Source organism: Clupea harengus, chromosome 6, assembly GCF_900700415.2.
Source record: "Clupea harengus chromosome 6, Ch_v2.0.2, whole genome shotgun sequence".
NCBI classification, from domain to species: domain Eukaryota; kingdom Metazoa; phylum Chordata; class Actinopteri; order Clupeiformes; family Clupeidae; genus Clupea; species Clupea harengus.
Window position 1 is genome coordinate 24126475 of NC_045157.1, and position 22135 is coordinate 24148609.

General features: G+C 46.2%; 1 protein-coding gene across 1 annotated transcript; it reads left to right on the plus strand.

Moving 5' to 3' along the window:
- The first annotated feature begins 628 nt into the window (after nucleotides 1-628).
- On the plus strand, nucleotides 629-17746 carry crispld2 (cysteine-rich secretory protein LCCL domain containing 2). The gene is made up of 15 exons (XM_031569512.2): nucleotides 629-898; nucleotides 3360-3780; nucleotides 5842-5960; nucleotides 6945-7077; nucleotides 10420-10535; nucleotides 10908-11008; nucleotides 11179-11343; nucleotides 11459-11519; nucleotides 11602-11668; nucleotides 11762-11892; nucleotides 12038-12081; nucleotides 12196-12268; nucleotides 12571-12646; nucleotides 14714-14844; nucleotides 15898-17746. Exons 2-15 carry the CDS (start codon nucleotides 3499-3501, stop codon nucleotides 15947-15949), a joined length of 1551 nt encoding a protein of 516 aa, XP_031425372.1. The 5' UTR covers nucleotides 629-898; nucleotides 3360-3498; the 3' UTR covers nucleotides 15950-17746.
- Nucleotides 17747-22135: the final 4389 nt, after the last annotated feature.

The following is a 22135-nucleotide window of genomic DNA, read 5'->3' on the forward strand; positions in this document are numbered from 1 at the left end:
GTGGGGTCTGGTCTTTAACATCATGCAAGACTTACCGGTATGCTAAGACCTGTGGAAATGTAAACTCATTTTATCAAGGCAAGGTTCACTATGCCATTCCAGAAAGTTTGGCGATTGTTGGTGTGTTTGTGGTACAGTATGTCAGTGAGAGCTGGCAACTGTAATGTCAGATTCCCTCTCCTTTGTACCTGAAACAAATTCAATAAATTACACTAGTAAAGTAAAAGCCTTATTAACAGTCCGTTATGATAATGTGTTCTTCTGTATTCTTCGTAGTAAGTGACTAATTAAGTAAACAAATAAAATAAGAAATAAGCCAATCAATCAAATAAATAAAGAGTCCTAACAAATTAAACCATGAAATAATATGAACATGAACATGAACATGAACACCATGAAATAATATAATATAATTAATCCTTGCAGGTTTTCGAATCCAAGCTTACCAGATGCTCTACTTGGTCTGTTGTCTATTTTGTATTAGATGTTTAATCTGCTCCGGAGAGATAACGCTCGTTTTGATGAGCATCAATCTTTGACGTCTTAAGTGGTCGCCAGTGATTTACATTCTCTGCGTCTTCATTTCGACATCTTTCGTCAGAGAGCGCTGCGCTTGCCAGGAACATAGCCTTCTTGAGGGGGCACAGGGGGAGTGAACGGGATGAGTGCAGTTTTTTTCATGGTCCACAGCCAGGGTCTCATTCACTATAAAAGGCGGTGAACAACCTCTCAAACGCCAGTCAGAAGTCACGGCGTTCCTGTGCTTATATCTTCGACCGTTACCAACTGGCTCAACTATTAAGCTGCTACAGAGATTTGGAAATTAGTCATTGTAAAGAAACACTGAGACAGAAGATCGACGGAAATTTTGAGGATAACCGTGATCATTCAGACACTGGTAAAAGTTATTCATTTATATTCGTGTATTTAAGCTGTCTGACTGTGTTTTAATGTTTATTGTGATTGCCTTGGCGAGCATTATAACTTATACTGTTAAAAAAAAATCTACGAAAAAGCTGTTTTTATGTCTGCCTTGCAACTGTTTTGGCTTCACATCTGCAGGATTGTTATCCTCTGTTCGCTTTGAAGGCATGCATCCTATTTTCATGTGCTTTAATCTAGAGTTGCTCTCACTTGCTTTGAACATGAACGGGACCAGAGGGATGCTGGCACCTTGTCAGGTCCAAGCTAGCGTTGCCCTCATACACACACTGATGAGACACAGGAGGTGCACAGGTTCAGGTCTGGCTGGCTCAGCTGCTGAGTTTGCAGAAGGAGCCGTGCAGAGGTGGTATAGTGCCTCATTCACAGCGCAGTAAATCCGCATGTGGTCCAGCCGGCAGAAATCCTGATTTAAATGCCGGCTCTCACACAGAGAGGACGTTTAAGGGCAGCAGATAAAATGTCCATGCCGTTCATAATTTTCATTGTCTGCCGAATGCATGAGGAAAAGCGAAGTTATAGCATATATATAGCATATATATAGCATATAGCGTCTGGTCTGCGTGGTGCAGCAGACATTATTGAACAGCTAGTGTATATAATCATCAATACCACAGACCCTGGTGAAGCCGGTGGTGAAGGTGTGTAGAAAGTTTGAATATGGAGAAAGTTTTTTTGTGTGCATGTGAGGACATGGATTCTTTGACCTATTCCATGGGCACGTGTGTGTGCGCGTGTGTGTTTGTCTGGCCACCTGATCTCTGTCACACACTGGTATAAAATTCATGAAAGAGATGAGAATGGCTGTGAAGGGGAGTGCGGTGTAGAGCTCCTCGGGTGATGGGCGTGGCGGCCAGCGCAGCGTGGCTGGAATTGGGGCAGGGTGTGGACGCCGACCTGGTGTCAGACCTCCAACCTTTCCAAACCACCAAACAGAGAGACAGACAGGGAGAGAGAGAGAGGGCGAGAGGGGGAAAGAGAGAGGGAGTGGGATGGAGGAAGCGGTGTGATGGCAGTGGCTCCGTTCTGTCTCTGGCTCACTAATGGAGCCCTGTTCAGCGGGCTGATTTAAGACCGGTGTTGTTTGACTTTTCGCTGCCAGCAGGCAGTGGCTGTCACTGGCAGGCTGGCATGTGCCCCCGTCTGTGCTATTCTCCACTGGCATTTGCCATGTACGCAAGACAGTGGTACCACTCACACACCACTCCTCCTCCCTGTCAGAAAAAAAAGAAACAAAAGAGAAACTCTCATTCACTGTTTGAATGTTCTCTTCTCTCTCTTCTGATCTACTCTACTCTTATTCCCTGTTCCTATTATCCTATTATTCTCTTTTCCTCCTCCTGTCCTCTCTGGCGTTACTCTTCAGGGTCAGCCAGAGGATGCTCGTATGAGGTCAGCGGGATGACTACTCTAATGAGAATGAGGAGTTTATGACCCGAGCTGCTCCTGTGTTTTGGCTCTCTGCTTTCTCGGCCGTATGAATCCTTTCTCTTCCCAGACGATGATTAAATCCCAAAGATTCTGCATTCTGCAGTCGTGTAAAATTAACGAACTTGATCAAGTTGCATAATTTTTTTCACAGCTTCCCAGGCTTCTGGGCCAGGTTGTATCGCCATCAGAGAGTCAAAAAAGTATGGCCTGAGCGGACATGGATTTTAATTAAAAGACTCCCCTCATCTGCTTGGTGTTATGCACAGTATGAAGCGCTAGGTGGCTGCCAGATTTCAGTCAGTTATTGTTATGGTTCCGAATAAATCAGGAGAGATTGTTGTTCTTCTGCCACAAATGAAACAGGCTTTGGGCAGACTGAAGGGGATCACATGCAATTGAAGTGCTTAGTGTCTGAGGAACCATGGCGATTCCAATGATGACTGTGAGAGGCCGGAGAAGGGAAAACACAAATCCTCTTGTAAGCATGCACATTTGCATTGCCATATTCAGATTGAACTCACTGAGTTGGAGATATTCTGCTATGGTTTTATACAGCAATACAGGACAGGAGATTGTTCACACGGCTTTGCAGTTCTTCAGTTGGTTTCAGCAGTTATTTCCCAGTGAGGCTACACACAGATTTACTCACACGGGCATGCCACTATTGCCGTCATCGCGGTTGGTTTCTTTGTGCCAGTGGTGAATGGTGAATCGAAATCTTGTGTGTCCTGTGTCACTCTGTTGACCTGGGCCTGAAGGCAAAGTTCACGTTAAACACACTAGTCTAGGCCTGATGAGTGTCTGACAGTGGCTTGTTGGTGGACACACATACAAAGACAAGTTCAAGCTCGCCCAGGCGTCTGCATACGTACATGTCTGAGTTGTGTCTCTTCAGTGTTCACACTGTGTATGTGTGTCTGTTTGTGTGTTGTGTCTCTGCAGGTTACTCTGTTCACACTGTCTGTTTGTGTGTTTTCTCTGTCTAGATCCTACTAGTGTGTGGTAAGAGCGAAAGCGAAATCCTACTCAGACAAGGCTGCCTACTGTTGTCTGTGCAGAGACAAAGAACCCTCGGAGGCTGCCACACACACACACACCCACACACACACACATTCACACACTGTGATGACCCACGCTGCCCCCATGCCCGGGCTGTTCACCCTCGTCCTGCTGGCTCTGGTTGTTAGGCAGGCTGCTGCCCTCTTCCTGCCGGACTCCAAGGAGCTGCAGCAGCTGCTGAGCCGCTACCAGAACGAAGCCGACAACAACAGCACCGCCGACCCGGATGCTCACCCTCACACTCGCCTGCGCCGCGCCATCCCCTGGTCCGACCGCGAGGAGATCCTCAAGCTGCACAACAAACTGCGAGGCGGCTGCTACCCCACTGCCTCCAACATGGAGTACATGGTGAGAGTGAGGGCCTAGTTTTTAACGAGCTTTTTGGCAACGAGGCATGAATCTCAGTGTTTGTAAATCGTTTGCTTATTAAAGTGGGGTCCTTGCACAAGCTCAAGAGCCACGGGGTTGCCGCGCTGGAATGTAAACTTGAACGGCGATGTCGTTTATTATGCCTAATACAGTGCCGGGACAGTGGTGGTGGATTGAACACAGAGGCCAGGTCCACAAAGTCTTACTCAGCTGGGCTGGTATGCATGCTGGCGAGCATGGGGTGCTTCTAATCAGCTGACAAATTAGAGGCCAAATCCCAAGTGTCAGGCCAATCAGTTCTCTCTACTCTAGTTTACTCAGTGTTGAGTTGCAATGAGAACCCTAGATGTGAAAACCTGAAGCTGTGTGGAAAGACTGGCAAAAAAAACGCCAGGATCCCAGCTAATAGTAGAATTCACTTGTTGACCATGGCACTGGGAGCCGTCATTGTTTGGGGAAGGTGCTGAGCCGGTGTGCCGAGCCGCGTCGCTCCATGTGCAGTTGACTCCAGTCTGGTCGAGGCTCAGTCATCCTTATTGAAGATGCTATAAATCTTGTGGGGCTGTTTATTGGCCACTGTAAGCTGCTCAGCCCCCGTGGCTTAATTGGAAGGGATGTGTTGATTTTACTGGTGTAATCCTCTTTGGAAAAGATGAACTCACCTCGCGCTGGGCCAGCTCACTGAGGTGCTCTTTTTACGGCAGAGATAATTACACACAGTCTAAGCTACCTGCTGCGAGAGCCAGACAGCGCACCAGTGCCAGGCCAGGACTAAGGGCACAGTGGGCACACAAAAAAGGGGGGGGGGGGGCTGGGGGAATGGACTGAATGGAGCAGTGTGAGCCTATGGATAGACTGGAGAAGAACATTGCACTGTGGGACTTGAAGTTGTAACACTGAGGTAAAGTCCTTGTTACAACTGGTTGCTTAAAACATTGTACAGTATGAACTACAAACAATGGAATGTACCAATTCTCTCAACATGTGCAGGCTGCTTTTACAGTGAAGTGTAAAAGGTAGGGTGGAAAAGTTGAGGTAATAAGTTAACATTGTATGTGTCTGTGTGTTGGTCTCGAGTGCAGTTTGTGCAGAGGAGAGAAATACAGTAGCTGCATGCTCAGATTCCTTCACCGTCCAGTCGAGGCCAGGACAGCCTCAGGGAACAAGCGAGGGTTTCAGCATGAGGCCTGGATCAGCTCTGCACCTCTGGAGAGGAGAGAGGAAACCTGTGTGTGTATGTTTGTGAGTGTGTGTGTGTGTGTGTGTGTGTGTGTGTGTGTGTGTGAAGGAGTGGAGGAGAGAGAGAGAGAGAGAGAAGTGTAGAAAGTAGTGTGTGTGTGAATGTGGCTATGTGGGTGTCTATGCATCTATGCACGTTTGTGGAAGTGTGGGAAGGCTAACCACTGGGGCTCTGGAAATGTACTGAGTCAAGAGGAGCTTCAGTGTACTCTCCTCTTAGTGTGTGTACGCATATGTGTGTCTAATCTGTGTATGTGTATGTGTGGGAGAGTGAGAGTGACTGGAGGAGACAAGCCTGTGGACTGGGCCTGCCTCTCTCTCTTCCCGTCTGTCCTCTCGCTCCTTTCCACAAGGTGGAGGAAACAAAACAGTGGGAAATGTGTCTAATTTAACCCTGATTGCTGTGGATTTGGAGCGGAGAGAAGCCAGGCTCTGAAGTGCAGGCTGCCAGTCAGCGTTTGACTTGTCTTTGAGCGCCACGTTTGGAGCTCAGTGGTGAAGGAATGGTTCACACCAGGAGGCAATGTGGTCATGTGAACCCTGCCTCACGCACTGTCTCATAAAATTCCCTTATTAAAAATAGGCGTAGACATGCATTGTCTCGTGAAGCTCCAAAAGAAGGCGCTGGTATGTAGGGGTCAGCAGCCGAGAACTGCAGAAGAGCCACGTGTTTCAGCTTACTCTGTTTGCCTTTGCCACCTTTGGAGCACTTTGTCTGACACTCTCTGTGTGTGTGTGTGTGTGTGTGTGTGTGTGTGTGTGTGTGTGTGTGTGTGTGTGTGTGTGTGTATGTGTGTGCAGGTGTGGGATGACCAGCTGGAGCGTTCAGCTACTCATTGGGCAGAGCAGTGCATATGGGACCATGGGCCCCAGGATCTTCTCATGTCCATCGGGCAGAACTTGGCAGTGCACTGGGGCAGGTAGGTTATTTCACAAAATCATGATCCTTTAATATGTCTGTATTCTGGTATGTATACTGTGGAATATTTTGATTTCTAACCTTCCTTAGATTCCTTCATAACCAATTACCTTATATTACATTATCACACAACATATCATAATACTGTTTAAATATTTTTTTCCTTCACCCCTAGTCCTAGGCCCCCAGCCATGTGAATTCACCACTGTTGTTGTACTTCCTTACCTCTTCTTGATATACAGCTGTCTCTGGCCTCCACCCCCTGAGGCCCCTTTACACACACATTGTGCCATCACTCATGGCCCTGATCCTTATTGAACGCCATGGACAGTGTTTGTAGAGGGAACTGCCTATAAAGTACAATTCCTATTATGCAACTTCTCATTGAGAGTGTGTGCTTTGTGGCAATGAGAGAGAGAGAGACAGAATCCGAGTGGGGATGAGAAAGAGGGGTCTGTTTTTGTACATGGGACACTCTGCTTCGATGTGTACCAGCTATCGAGCTCACCCCCACAGCAGGTGACATCCCAGGAATCCACTCTCCTGTTCCAACTGGTCCCCAACCTCCCTCCCTCTCTCTCTCTCTTTTTCTTCCTCTGTCTCCCGCTTTATCCTTCCATCCCAGCAAATCAGTTGACACACATCCAAGCACTTCTCTCTCATTTCCTCTGCCCATCCGTGTCCCACAGCTCCATATAAAGGCATGTTTGCTGCACTGCCGCCCGGCTGATTTGTCAGGGAGAGCATCAGCTTGTTTGGGTTTGCTTGTTTTATGCAGGACAGTGCAGGAACTCCTCTGAAGGGGAGGGGGGGGGGGGGGGGGGGGGTGGATTGGATGGGAATCAATAAAGTCAGCACACACATAGAAGGAGGCCATGTTGGATCTCATCCCAGTGTGGCCCTGTATCTACCTGTTTGCTGGTGTCTGGTTGTCTCTGAGCCTCTTTCTTAATCTTTTGTCTTCCTTCACCACCCTTACCTGTAGGTACCGCTCGCCAGCCTACCATGTGCAGGCCTGGTATGATGAGGTGAAGGACTATACCTACCCCTATCCTCATGAGTGCAATCCCTGGTGCCCTGACCGCTGCTCTGGCCCCATGTGTACCCACTACACCCAGGTGAGTTATAGATGAGAATGACTGGTGAGGAAGACATCCATTAGGCTGTGGAGTAGATCAACAGAACCAGCACTCAAGGATTCTGGAGAAAGATTGCTGATATTTAAACTCAACAGCAAAACAAATACACACCTCCTTCAGTGCTCCTTCAGAGGCTCCGCCCCCCAAATTCATAGACCCACATTGCCATGGTAATTTTAATAACAACTGAGCTAGCTGACCAAAAGACAAATCTGCTGCCAAAGGTAAAGCACAAAAAGAGGAATCAAAAGCTAAATATCTAATCGGAACAGTTTACCTCACCCTTCGGACAGACACTGAGAGCCATTGCTTGCTCCACACAGGTGGTGGAGATGGTGCAAACGTGCCGGCCTTATATGGCGTGGTAGTGGATGTATCTTTCTCATAGCTGAAGCAAAATAAACATTATAATATGAAACAAACAACATGCAAGTACACAAACACAGCATCCAAAATGTTTTTTAGATTGTTTTTGCAAAACTACAGTCATTGAATAGAGGACCGTAGGTTTATAGCTAAGCTAACATGGAAGGTAACATTACCTAGCATAGCGTTTCGAATTATGCATCAATCCAAATTTGTGTTTTTAGGTGCTTGTGACTTTATATGGCACATAATGGGAACATGACAAAGGGTCTTATGTTCCCCAGTTCTACATACTGTATGTGCTCTCCCAGGACCCTGGGAACTTAGAACCCTGTGAACATAGATATGCTCCCCAGTTGCTGATGCAAAGCTAACATAACATGAGACAGTTTCCCAGAGCCAGCACACCAACTCCAGACAGCTTTACCCACAACTCTCCTGCCACTATACCTAACATCACAACAACAGCATATCTTGGCAAATCAGAAAGTAAGCCGAATGTCTGTGGGCAAGTAATTTTACGTTACTTGACACAAATGTGACATAGGTACCTGCTTGCTAGCTAACTAGTTGGAATAAGCTATCACAAACATTAGCTAACAGGACAAAATGTACCTATTGGTTGTGTGAAACATAGCAAAACTAATGTTACCCACCTGTCAAGCAGAAACAGAGCAACCTCCACATCCATTTTCAACTCTCTGGTCTTTCCACCAATGGAAAGCCGCACCGATGTTAACGCGGCTCTTCACCCTTGCCTGACTATAGTACTTCTTTTTCAGTTCTTGGCAGTCTCTCCTTCTTGATTATGCGATTATGTGGAGTTCAGCATGTTAGCATGTGCCAGATTTACCATCCCTCTCGCGTCCACTGCCCCCTTTCCGCCATCTCCCCTCCCCTTCCCCTGCTCCCTGCTCTGTGCACGAGCATGAACAAGCTCTGTTGCTGATTGGCTGGAGTAGTGTTCTGTGACTCGGTCCGAGCCACTTTGTTTCCCATTACAGAGCCAGGGCTGTGTAGGAACACCGGATATTTTTCCAGAGCACACACAGAACAGACAGCTTGTGGACTGTGAGAGGATATTCGCAGAATTGGAAAAAAAAATTGTATTGGATTAGAACCGCTGACCGCCCCTTTTAAGGCTGTCTACATCATACTTGTTTTGACGATAACTTGAAACTGGTCCCTGAGCGTGTGGGTAATGTGTTGTTTGCGTCTCTGTTTGCACATGCTTGTGCATCCTCTGCCTCATCTGAGTTTAATACAGAGCACGTGTGACCTGCATACGTGCGGATTCAGGTATGCGCAAGCTGTTGAAAACAACATGTGCGGTGCAGCTCGTCCCAGTGTAGCCAATTAAGCTAGGCAGAGCTCTTTTCACAAGCGCACATAAACAATAAAACGGGCTCCAAACTAAAGGTGGAACCTCTTAGGCCATATCACGTCATTCCTTTTCTTTACTCTTTCCTTCTTTCTCAAGGAAAAAGAGGGGAAAGACTAGAATGGAGGAATATACTGCTGGCCTCCTGTCCCCTCAGACTTTACTTTGTAGCTGGGATGGGTTTGTGAAAACACTCTCCCTCCCTCTGACTCCCTTGCCGAAACCAGGTCACGAGCATCTGGATGCCGTTCCCAGACTCGTGGATCGCTTTCCTGTTTGACCTGGATTCCTTTGAAGATTCCGGAACGCGGGGAACATCGCCAAGTCCGTTCACCCGCTCCCCCTGTTGCAGCCCCTCAGATGCACACATTTAGAGAGTGTTTTCAGAGAATGATGCTTCGGCAGTCAGGGTACCCCAACAATAGCTAACATTTCCATAAGATGTTAACGAGCATTTTTATATATTCCTCTTAACTTTATCAGTCCAAGAAGTAGCAGAGTGTGATGGTAGAGGCTGGTAGCTTTGCTGAATCACTGTCTCTCAGTCATCACCCTCAGTGGCCTCTCGGGCTCAACAGGGGGAAGTACATTCCTGAGGCAGGGAGAGAGAAAGTGAGAGGAAGGGGAAAAAAATCTTTCAGACATCTTTGTGTGGTTGGATGCAAACCCACTATGTGGTATGTATATGTTTGTGCGTGTAAGAGAGGGAGAGTGAGAGAGTGAAAAAGAGAGAGAGAATGGACTGAGTAAGCATTTCTCATTCATCTGCAGTTTAACTAGCTGGCTCGCTGAATGGGCCTGCCCCTGGTGAACCCACTGCATTTCCATGAGCATTGAAAAAGGGGGGAAACAGCTCAAAAGTCAAAGAGCTGTAGGAGAGCGGCTGCTTTATTTGAGCGACCCAGTAGCGAATCATGAGAAACATCACAGAAGTTCACAGGAAATAAACTGCTCTCCGGTCACACTTGAGGTCCATCTCCTTCCTCTGGCAGGGGCACAGTGAGAAGGGCCTTCTCTGCTCTCCGTGGGAGCCTCAGGGGCCTCATCAATCTGCCCGCTGTGGCATCGTCTGGGAAACACTTCCTGACAGCACAGAATGGCAGGAGAGAAAGAAAAGGGATGGAGAGAGAGCAAAGTAGAGATGGAGAGAGAGAGAGAGAGAGAGAGAGAGAGAGAGAGAGAGAGAGAGATGGGCATGGTGTGAGAAGGGCTTTTGGTTACTGTTTCCGCTTGTTTTAAAAGACTCCCTCCATTAGAGCTGTTGAGACTCGCTGTCCGCTCATGCCAATCGTGAAAGACAAACACTCCTATTTCAGCAGTCCCGCTCCTTCAACATCCCCACTCCCATAAACTGTGAAAACGAGATGTTCCAGCTCAACTGAGTGCATGTTTGAATGGTTCAGGAATTAAAAATAATTGAAAACATCCACATGTGTTTTTGAATGTCTCATGACTTTAAAGTCATTTATATAGCATAGACATATTATAATTATATCATGTATGTAATATATCAATAACAGTTGTGTATTTGTGTAATATCAGTAATAATGGACGTTTCCCTCATGTGTGTGTAGCTGGTCTGGGCGACTACGAGCCGAGTGGGGTGTGCTGTGCACGTGTGTCCCCGGATGAGCGTGTGGGGGGAGATCTGGGAGAATGCAGTCTACCTTGTGTGCAACTACTCCCCCAAGTAAGAGCCTTTCCTCCCACACCCTGTGCACTGACCTTAGCCGACATTGCCAACGTTTATCCCCATGCTAAAGGCATTTCAAATGGAAGTATTTGTCTCACAGTTAGCCTTCCATGACACATTGAGAGCCTACCATTTTTCCACCCGCAGGGAAAATAATCAAGGTGAAGGAAAGAACAACATGGGCTACCCAGGCTTTTCTTTTCCAGATGGCCCTGATGATTTAATTGCCAGTGGGATAATGGGGGGAGGTGGGGAGGGTTTTCACCCACGGGCTTCGGAGAGGTGGAGGACAGTGTGATAATGTGAAAAGAGCCGTGACAGCGAGGCAGTGGTACTCATCACACACTCCCATTTGTGCTCTTTCTTTAGGGGAAACTGGATCGGGGAGGCCCCATACCAACATGGCCGCCCGTGCTCCCAGTGCCCACCGACTTATGGAGGAGGATGCAGAGACAACCTCTGTTATAAGGGTGAGTGAGGAGCAAACCTCCAGAGTTGGTGGTGATTGTGGTGCCGATTGTATCTTAGTGTCATTGTAGCAAAACCTATGAAAAGCCATTGTGTCTGAGAGGTTTTGCATTGTTGCCTGTATGCTTGATGACGTGTATGCTGGTCTGACTGGTCCATCTCTCTTGAACAGGAGAAGCCCAGCGTCCTGAGACAGAGGATATGAATGAGGTGGAGAGACCGCAGGTGCCAGTCCAGCCACGAGTGACCACAACCAAACCAAAGCCCAAACCAAGACCCGCCGCTCCCAAGAAGCCTGCATCCAAGCCCTCAGCGCCAGGGTCTACGCCCTTCCTGGGTAAGTTTGGCCAGAGTTCTAGTATCAGTGTTTGAATGACTGTGTTGAAAACTGCCCATAACTGTTTAAACACTAAAAACATTGAAGGCTAATATAGCTTTGTATTGACTTGCAGCCCAAAATATTAAATGTGAGACTAAGATGAGAGACAAGTGCAGAGGATCTACCTGCAATAGGTCAGTATACTTAATACTTTCTCTTTAAACACCTGGTCTGATATCCTGCTATCATACTCATTTTGTTGAATGCCCTGAACAGGTATAAGTGTCCTGCTAACTGCTTAAACAAGAAAGGCAAAGTATGGGGTACACTGTATTATGATGTGGTAAGTCTTCTACTTAGTTCCCCTACCAATAACATTCTGTGTGTAACCCTTCAAAGGCATTTTTCACTAAAAGCAAATGGTCTTGTCTTCCAGCAATCAAGCATTTGCCGTGCTGCAATGCACTATGGGGTCATAGACAACAATGGAGGTGTAGTGGACATTACCAGGAAGGACAGGCTACCATTCTTCGTCAAGTCAACAAAGAATGGCATTGAATCTTTCAGGTATGTTTTAGGTCAAATAATGCTGGAGAAAATGATGGTACCCCTGTATACAGACTGGAGTCACCACCAGTAATGTGCCTTCAAAACTGCTGTACAGTCTAAGATGAATGAAACTCATAATCTCATATATGTTTCTTTTTTTCAGTAAATACAAACCTGCCAATGCATTTGTTGTGGCGAGGGTAGAGAGTAAGTGTCTTTAATCAGATTGAACAGCATGCCTTCTCCTTCTTCACTTTATATAAAACTGGGTTATACTGTATTGTCTCACAATATCTCATATTTTCCCCTCCTTTTTCACAGGGAAGTCAGTGGACTGCTATGCTACAGTAGCTGAGATATGTTCATACAAAAAGCCATATACCAACTGCCCCAGGTATATATTTATATTTGGACTTAAAAAAACAAACAAATATGATAATCAGAGTGCACCTCAATGGAATTTTTTCCTTAACTTGCCACCCTCAGACCAGAGATCAAAACCAGATAAGCCTCAATGTTTCTTACCTACCAAACTGCCCATAGTTTTATTTCCGTGTCCTCATTGAGTATATAGCTCAAACTAGAACCCACAAATAGATTCAGGTATGCTGCAAAGCTTCTGCCGAGCTCGTAAATGTATTGATACTCATTCTGTCCCTTTTCAACGATCCTCTGTATCCCCTGTGCTCTCGACAGGATGTTCTGTCCCGCGAACTGCAGGAACCAGCCATCCTACTGGGCTCCAGTGGTTGGAAACAGCATCTACACTGATGTGAGTACAAACCTGGCTCTCCTGGCTGGATTCTGAGGGCATATGGATATTAGCTATGACCTGATTTATGGGGGTTGGAGGGGGTGGGGGCTGTTAAGCGCCAACGAACACTTAAGAGGCCGTGCAGTTTTTCTATGGCGGGCGGGCGACCGCGAGAATGCTTCTGAACATTCTGACAGCGCAAAAACACGTATGGAACGTGAGCAGGGCAGCGGAGTGCCGCGGTGGCCAGTAATGTCTCTGACAGAAGTGGCTGACCGCATCCAGCTGCTCGCTGCTGATCTGGAGAGCTGGGCTCACTGCTTCACTGCTGGCCCCGGGGAAGCGATGACTAAGGCTGGGACTGGACTGCACTGGGTCCAAATCCAAATCCCCTCTGCTGTGAGGGAAGCCTCCACTCACCACCATCCTTTTGTAATTTGTCATTTCATTCCTTACATAAGACCCTCTGCTCGGGGCCATCCAGATACTGCATCATCATAATTTACCTTAGCCCTTACATGGGACATCTTCAATCACTGGAGTTTCAAACCAGTCCAAATATGGACCAGAAAATGTTTGAGTTTGTATTAGCACTAGATTTCTAACCACTGCATTAAGCAGAGTATACTTCAGAGGTGCTCAGAGACTCTCTCTGAAATGTTTTCCCCACTGATGGAACAACTGTCCTCAGATGTTTGGCTTTGAACAGGGAAAGGAACGATGGTTTGGATTTGAACCAGTTATCCAGACTGATGGGTGGAATAACAGCCCTCTCTGAAAACGTCATCCCAAGGAATGGTGTCTTGGTGTCATATGCGGCAAAATTGAGATGTCATCTGATGTTTCTTTCACAACAGGACCATATTCAATTCCATTTACAAGAGATATGTTCTCCATAAGCTGCTGTCAGTAGAGAAGAAAGCATAGAATTCTTGCTAAAATAATGGCAAGCCCTCCATATTCTCTGAACTTAACTGCCCCGTGTGAGTGGACGCGGTTGTTCGAACTCATTGCCCTCACTTGAACCTCCTGCCTTTTGGCTTTGCTATTCCAGCAGCATTCCACTGCAAAAGCCGCACTGCTGTCCAACTGGCCACACATCAGTGCGCTCCCAAGAGACCTCAAACAATCCCCAAACTCTCTTTCAGGGGCCTGAATCCAGTGTTCACAGACCCACCACACCAGAAGATGGGCAAAAAATGAATGGGTTTGCGAAAATAAGAGAAGAGCATCGTGACACAACTAGCTGCTGGGAAGAGGGGGCTCGTCGGGGTGGCTTGGAATGGTCCTGGGAAAGAATGTGACCCTCCAGGGAGCTGAATGAGCCTTGCAGGCGTGTGATAAGACCTGTGGGTGTGACCAGGCTGGAGCCAGCACTGTCAGACAGGACAGGAGACCCGGCACTGACTCAAGGCCCCAGGCGCCTGGCACGCCCCTGGGCTGTGGCCTCGGTGGAGGGCCTCTGCAGTGATCCGGTGCAAAGCAGGCACTTACTCCCCTAATACCAGTGATGTCAGCGGTCTGGGTTCCCCCTCAGCTGAGGTCATGTCTTTGGAACCAAGGCCACTGCCCTTATTTGCCAGGATTGCAAGTGGAGGTGGGGGGAGCGTGTTCATTCAGTGAACAGGGAGTACGCATTTTGTAACATTCTTGTAACGCAACTGATAGAATGAGGCGCCAACAATACCAAGTGTGAACACTTACTAACTGTTCTGAGGAAGCTGACTGAAACATCTACATCTATGATGGTACAGTGGTTAGCATCACAGCCTTGTGTTGGTTGACCCAGGTTGTAAATGGTTGACCCTGTCACTGCAGGATGCCTTTGTAAGTTGCTTTGGATAAAAGTGAAATACCATCTACATTGTGGATGGTTAAACCGTTTGAGCACTTACAACAAATAGCTACTGGGTCTCTTAGGGTGCTAAAATATATACCTTGTATGTATGTATGTATGTATGTATGTATGTATGTATGTATGTATGTATGTATGTATGTACTTTTTACTTGCTTTTGATAAAAGAGCCCGTGGAGAGACACTGGTGGTGATTGGTTGGAATTAAACAAAGCCTGTTTCCTTCACAGAGCTCCAGCATCTGCCGGGCTGCCATCCACGCTGGTGTGATCAAGGATGATGGAGGCACCGTGGACATCCTGGCCCTGGAGAGAAAGAAGAGCTATGTGGGAGCCCTGAAGAACAGCATCCAGTCAGAGAGGTGCCTGCTCTCTCTCCCTTTCCCCCCTCTCTCTGTCTGTCTCTAATCCATGGTCAGATGCCTGGGCACTTAGGGGCTCTCGAGGGCCAACTCCGCGCTTGGCACGTAGGGGCGCAAGAGTAATGGTGTGGTTTTCGAGTGTGGACGGACCACACATGGACGCTTTGCTTACTTTAGCCTCAGTTCTCAGTGGTGTGCGCGAAGTTGCTGCATGGGCAGAAACCCATGCGGAGCAACGAGAGGAATCCAGCAGTCAAATCAAACAGCCTGAGCTCAGCCCTGATTGATCTGCACCTCAATTAGTAGCTCCCCATCCCAATGGTAACACGATAGCTCAAACAAGAAAGTCATAACAATGAGTGGCACTAAAGCGGATCCGTTGCCCTGACAGAAAGATACACCGTTTATGTGATGCAACCATAATGCATGGGATGCCCATGTGGTCAGGCACTTATTAACAAGGAAATAATCGCACCCTATCCAGTAACTTGTGGATGGAAAAGCTGTCGGTGGCTGACTCAGTGGTTCCCCTGTATCAGATAATTGCGGTTGTTTTGGTGCCAGCTGAGGCCACTGTTACCCTGACATTAGCAGAGATGGTTGAGCTTCAAGGCCACTCCACTAATGAATTAATAACAAAGCCATCAAGCCAAGCACAAAAGTCAATAGTGGTTGCTGGAGGGGTCAGTCATGGTGAGTGGGGCAGCAACATAGGTAACAATGAGCCAGTGTTTGAGTCATGCTTTCCAGATACGTCCCAGGCTATTTCACGACACAATACGAGTCCCCTGTGCACTATTAGAATAGCTTCTTATTCAGCAGAGCCACAACCACTGGCCAAAAAGGCACCGGGCATAGCATGTCAAATATTAAATGGCAGACCAGAATGGTTAAAACAGGTCTATTAAATTCCCTTTTTGGTTGAGGCTTGCGTTTCTTATGCTTTAGATTGTGTATGTTGTCATCCCATCCTGTGCTTCTGTTTCCTAATACATTTTCTGCAGTGAGTAATGTCATGTCTTCCTGTGTGTTCTCTCTCTTTCGGCTTTTCAGTAAGAGCAGTCATGAGGGAGGCTCGTTCCGTGTCTTCGCTGTGCGGGAGTGAAAGTACATGTACGGAACCTCCTATCCATCCCCCAAACAGTGTGGAGACTCTCTGAGGCCCTCTGGACAGGAAGTGTCCATGTACTGTGCTACCATAGCAGTCATCATTATCTGGCTTCAGTCCACTTGGGGAGGAATGGGACCCTTGTGCAGGATAAATGGATTCCACTTCTAGTCAAACAAGTGCACTTTTTACATTAAAGATAAGAGATTGGCCAACACATGGAAGTGACCAAACAAGGAAGGTTCCTTCATCCCTCATTCGTTTAGACTGCAGATGTTTATATTTCTGAAAGGTTTAGTTTTTTAGCACACAGTTGATACAAAGATACTGTGTGATTGCAATCACATTTTAACAGCAGTGCTGGTTTAATATGTCATAAAATATGTACGTCCGAAATCAAATTAAGTAATTTTATGTTTTTTTCAAAATTCATTTTTTATAAAATTATTTTTGTTCAGTTTATGAATTCAAATGTAAATCATTGATGATCACCATACACAGGAATGTATATTGATCGATCTATATTTAATCATTTTGTACAGATTTTATGATTTCTTAAAAATAATTATTTCTTATTAAGCTTCCCATCTTTCAGCATTTCAGTGTTCAGTGTTCTCTTTTCTACTTGTTTTTCATGCTATTTTATTTGCCTAGAGATCAAGACTCCTTGCCATCCTGGTTTTGCTGTGTGAGTGGGTGGTGTGAGTGGGTCTGTTTGGCTGGGTGGAGGAGCCTCACCGTGGACAGACAGATGCGTTGAGTAGGGAGAGAGGAAGGAGAAAGAGAGGGGGAAGGAGAGGCACGCCTCCAAGGAAAAGAAACCTTTCCTGAACAACCCTTCCAATCCCGTCCAGAATCAATAGTGTGCAGACATCTTGGTAGAGGTGCAAAAACATTGTAAGAGTGTTTCTCTCCCCTTTGAGGCTCCAAGTGCGTGTGCAGGCAGAGAGCGTCCAGTGTGGTGGTTGGGCTGGTCTCACAGAACACCTCTAATCAAAGAGTATTGTTCCAAAGTACACTTAAAAAAACATCACAGCCAAGCATGCATCATTCTGCCCTGCATACTCAGTGAAATACAATCATATAGTAATAATAGGAAATGTTTAATCCTCCCATCTGTAATAGTGAAATGTTCATAAAGTCTTTTCCTTTCTCACTGAGGGGAGGATGCATCAAATCCAGAGTGGGCTTCTGCCAAGAGTAATTCTAGTGAAACTTTGACAGTTCATGCACAAAGAAATGATTTGGAAGACAAATAGGGCTTCCTGATCTGTAAACCCCTACTGCATAGCAAAATTACAGAATGATAATACTCACATATGAATCAGGCTGGCATTGCAGTGTTCCAGCTGCTCAGTCACCTGACTCAACCTTTCTGCGAGTCCCCACTCTCTGGCTTATATGCTTCTTTCAAACTTTATAGCAATTAAAATATGTAAACATCAGTATGCAAGCACACATGCCTCCAATCAGTCTCTCCTTCGAGCTAATGTTGCCAGTTTAACTCACCACACTGCCTGCTCTCTGTCGCTTTCTTATTTTATATCGGCTACCTCAGTCCTGCCACAGCGTTTAGTTTGAAATTGAAAATTTGTTTAGGGAAAATCTTGGGTTTTGTACAGCTATGGAAATTGTTTACTGTAAATACTTTTGTGTTTTATAAAATTGTCTTCTTTGATGTAAAGCTATCTGTCTATGATGCGTAATGGGATATATATGTCTGGCTTTATACAGACAATGGAGGGTTTTGTATTTTTTGCACAATTTGGAAAAAAATAAAGTTGTGAAAAATGATCTTGTCTCAAGATGTTTACGAGTTACAAAGCCAATATGTCATCCTCTTGGCATGATGTGGTGCCAAACCTTCAGTTGGGGAGCCGAATTCATCCGGGTCAGTCTAAGGTCCAATCTCACAATTTAGGTCAGAACATCCCTTAGGTCTGCCTGCAGAAGTCATGTGACGCTCTGGTCAACCTGAGGTGGAGACGTGCTCAGACCACCCAGGCAAGGGGGATTATCCTGAGATGCATTGACAGACCACAAGCTCATTTGTTAATTATGCTCTGGGATTGGAGCTCCTGGGCAGAACGAGGACAGCTTTTACAGGTTCAATAAAGACGCGAGTTTACAGTGAGGTCAGCGGCTCTGCTCTACAAGCGCACCAACACGAGCCTAAAAAGGGACATGCATCCAGGGTGATGCTCTGAAACATGTCAAAGTTTTTTAGACGTTTGTGTTGAGATCCATGGCATAACTAGGCTTGTCAATTAACATGGAGGGGAACCAAGTCAAACTCATAAGAGGAATTAGCTTTACCTAATTTCAAACAGATGAGAGAGTATGAAAGGTCCTTTTTATGCTATAATACTCTAGCATCTGTTTTGGTCCTTTTATACTATGAAAGGATCACATTTAGTTTCATTTGAACATAATTTAATAAAGTGTTTTATAAATGAGAATGTGATTGAATTGCAGTGTACAGAAGGGTACTGCATGTTATGAAATTTAAGATAAACTGATACATTCAGAGACTGATTCATTTCAGTTAGTTCTCTATTAATCCTAATATGGGTCAAGACAGAATTTGAGTCTACTGAGCTGGTTTCTGATGCACTCTTGTGATGATGACATCATTACACAGGGACAGAGCACCAAAGTTTGGGTGCTGAGTACAACAATGTCAGCCTTGCCTTTTTAGCTCAGGCTCTGGTTCCACTGAACAGGTGACAAGACCGAAGTCCTAGTACTCCTTGGGCCCTAATTTCATTGACGGTCTGTCGCACATGAACTTATGCTATCGTGTGGTGTGTGGGGGCATTCCGCTGACTCATGTTTGTGCTTAGAATCTTGCACATGGTATTAAATTCGAAAAATGATTTTGCCAAGTTAATAAATTAGCTTTAGTTTATGCTTTAGTTCAGCTAGTGCTGAAAAGTTTCATAGGGTAGGTATAACAGGTACAAATTACCAGAGCCCATTTCATTGCTTGACATGTATAGTTTTTGGAGTTGTGCCCCAGATCAAAGGCCATGGAACTGATGTTTATAACTTGAGAGAAATGTTTGTGAACCGAAACTGACTTAAAGCGAGTATTTGAAAATATGAATGGCTTTCAAGTTAAAAAAACAGATGAAACACAACTGTTTTCCCATTTTTCTCTTTTAACAGATGGCACACTTTTAAAATGCCAACAAAATGTCATTTGAGGACATTGTTATGTTTGTGAACTTATTAAGTCATTGATTTACATTTTTGTTTGTATTTAGGAATGAACATTTCTCTTGGTGTGTGTCTAGATCAACAAATTGTACAAATTAAATTGACCTCATGCCAGCGTCCCTTCTTCAATAATGTCAGATTTATTTCAGTGTATGTATTCTGCCTCTGATGCCAACTGAAGTGTACTAACACCTGTGGAAGAGTCATGCTGTGCAAGTCTGGAGGTTGGACAGACACTACTTAGAAGACGAGAATGGATGCTCTCTTTGAAGCTGAGCTATTATGGAAGCAGGCAGTTATTCACAGATTTACATCCAGAGGATCTTGATGACCCATACCAAACAACAGAGCCTCAACCAGTGTTCATGCTGATAACACAATGCAGTCTGACCACATTGATGGCTTCCTCTGCTTATCTGATGCATCCTTTGATCTCTCTGCTGACCTTGAAAGAGTGTGTCATGGCTGGTTTATTGTCACTGGAATAAATTACATTTCTAACATCTGCAGACCCACTAAAAGATTTCCATGCGTCACAAGCACCGACTCATGTGCAAGTGTGTGGTCTAAATGTAGAGGGGCCAGGGAATGATCGTGTTTCACTTGTCGACTACGCCACCCAGAGGAGTTATGCTCCCCTTAGGAACTAGAATTTGACCACTGCTAACTGAAAGTCCTCAATGCACATGAGCATTCAGTGGCATATGCATACACAGCACACAGGTTCGTGCAAGGATGAAGCAGAGACAGGATTCTATTACAAAAATAACATATTTCTTTATTGCATAAATTAGGTTACATGGGTTTTCTTTTATCTACGGGAAAAGTTCTCCGCTGGTCATCACACACACAATGACATGATAGGCACCACAAAACATAGGCAGGAGAGGGGCTTACCAGAGGGGGGCAATCTGTCTAGGAGGGGGGGTCCAAGGGACCACACGTGAACACACTGCACTGCACACCCGGGTGACCCTACACTGCAAAGTTAGTCAGACACACATGCGGATACCCACCACCAAGTGCCAAGGCCTCCCTGCTGACAGTACCCAACTCCTGCAACAAAAAGGACAACCAGAAAACAAACACACGTTCAACTAATACACAAATCAAGCCGCTGGAGACCACCAGACGTCCCACCCCGTCGGACTGATTGGGCAGTAAAGGAATGTGAAGTAGCACAGTCAAGCACAGCAAAGCAATACACCCCAAATGGGCACTACAAGCACCTTAAAATAAGAGCACTGCAAATAACAACTAGCCACAGTGTTAGGTGCCCAGTCACAGGGGTAAGTTCGCCACTGGTGGGGTTTTACAGCAGGCAGAGAGGACAAGAAAACGAACAACAAAACATGCAGACAATGGAGACTTACAAACATTAAAAGGAAAGCAAAATAATCCTCACCGACACTCCTCAACACCTGCACGCACACCCGCAGGTTACCATGAGCTGGCAGCACGCACGCAGTGCAACAATGGCCAGTAATCAATGGACAAACATACAACAAAAAGGAACTTTAAGTAGAAACAAAACAGCAGCTGGTGACGGAAGGCAGCCTCAATTTCTTGCCGTCAGCCGACAATCACAGCCAGGGATTAACCGGAACTTCACGTGAAGTGGAATGTACTGCCGAAACCACCAAGCAGCCAGTAAAGGGAAAAGCAGCCGCACAGCCTTGGGCTTGCAACGCTCGTGGTTGCCCACGAAGGAAAATGCCACGATAAACGAACCAACGGACACAAATAGATGATCCAAAATCAGTCCTGCCGCTTACTTGGTCATCACCAGCGCAGTGCTTTTAAAGAAGCTCCGAGACTGATAATTGATGCATCAGCGTCGCATTGAGTGACGTCAGTCAGGTGTAGCAAAAGACAGCTTGGGCTTAAAGGTACAGGCACCTTCATTCCAACCCACTACAATCTGCCCTGGCTTCTTTTTATCGTCGGCCCGACGATAGAACTAAAACCTCTTAATAAAAAAAGAAGGGTAAACCACGGAGTAGTTACAAACATTAATGCTTACATTAAGGTTTACTGGTCATTTATTCCTCGTGGTAGGCGGTGAGGATTTGAGTGTTGGCCCGCATTGGCTCGGGAGGTGTGACGCCGTGATTGATCAATGGAGCCGAGGGAGGACCCAGAGTGCTGAACCTCTAGTGGTTCAGAAGACAAATTGCTGGCAACAGAATCTAACCCTTCTGATGGATAACTAGTAGCCAGATTCAGCCCCTCAGAGTCTAAACGATTTTCCACCAGAGGCACATGAAAAGTAGCAGGGGTCTGATAGCTAGGGATGGATACCTGCAACTGCTCGCCAAGCAAGAGGTCTTCCTCACTAGACACCTCCCCTTGATCAAGTGGAGGCAATTCATCCGAAGGAGTGTTAACCGGGGGGTTGGTGGAGACTTGCTGGCCGACAACACCTTTCAACATGCTACGGTGGACGTGTTTCAGCTTATTCAAATTATCAGTGGGGGCAATGGTGTACACCGCACCTTCAACAGGTGGGGCTCGCACAATGGTGTGCACCACTGAACTCCATAGGTCATGAATTTTATGACGACCACGTACCCCTAGATCTCGAACATAAACCAATTGACCTACTTTCAAGGGTGGGTCCCGAACCTGTTGATCGTGTCTATCCTTGCGGTATGCTGCTGCAGCCGCCATGCGCTCTCTGGCCCCATTGAAGGCAGCCTGGAGTCGGGCCTGGTGCTCTTGCACCCAATCACACACCCTGCCCCCAACTGGCTCACGGATCCTTCCCAAAAGAAAATCTACCGGTAGCTGTGGCTCTTGCCCAAACATCAGTAGATGGGGTGACTCTCCGGTAGTCTGGTGGGGAGTAGTGTTATAACAAAACACAACATGAGGTAAACAAGACGCCCAGTCTCTCTTCCGGGAGACTGGCAAAGTCCGCAGCAGATTGTGCAAGGTGCGATTAAAGCGCTCGCATTGACCATT

Coding starts and splice junctions, on each gene's coding strand:
- crispld2 (XM_031569512.2), top strand. CDS start 3,499: ATGACCCACGCTGCCCCCATGCCCGGGCTGTTCACCCTCGTCCTGCTG. Junction 11,344..11,458: donor AGGGTCTACGCCCTTCCTGG/GTAAGTTTGGCC, acceptor ATTGACTTGCAG/CCCAAAATATTAAATGTGAG. Junction 11,669..11,761: donor GTACACTGTATTATGATGTG/GTAAGTCTTCTA, acceptor CTTGTCTTCCAG/CAATCAAGCATTTGCCGTGC.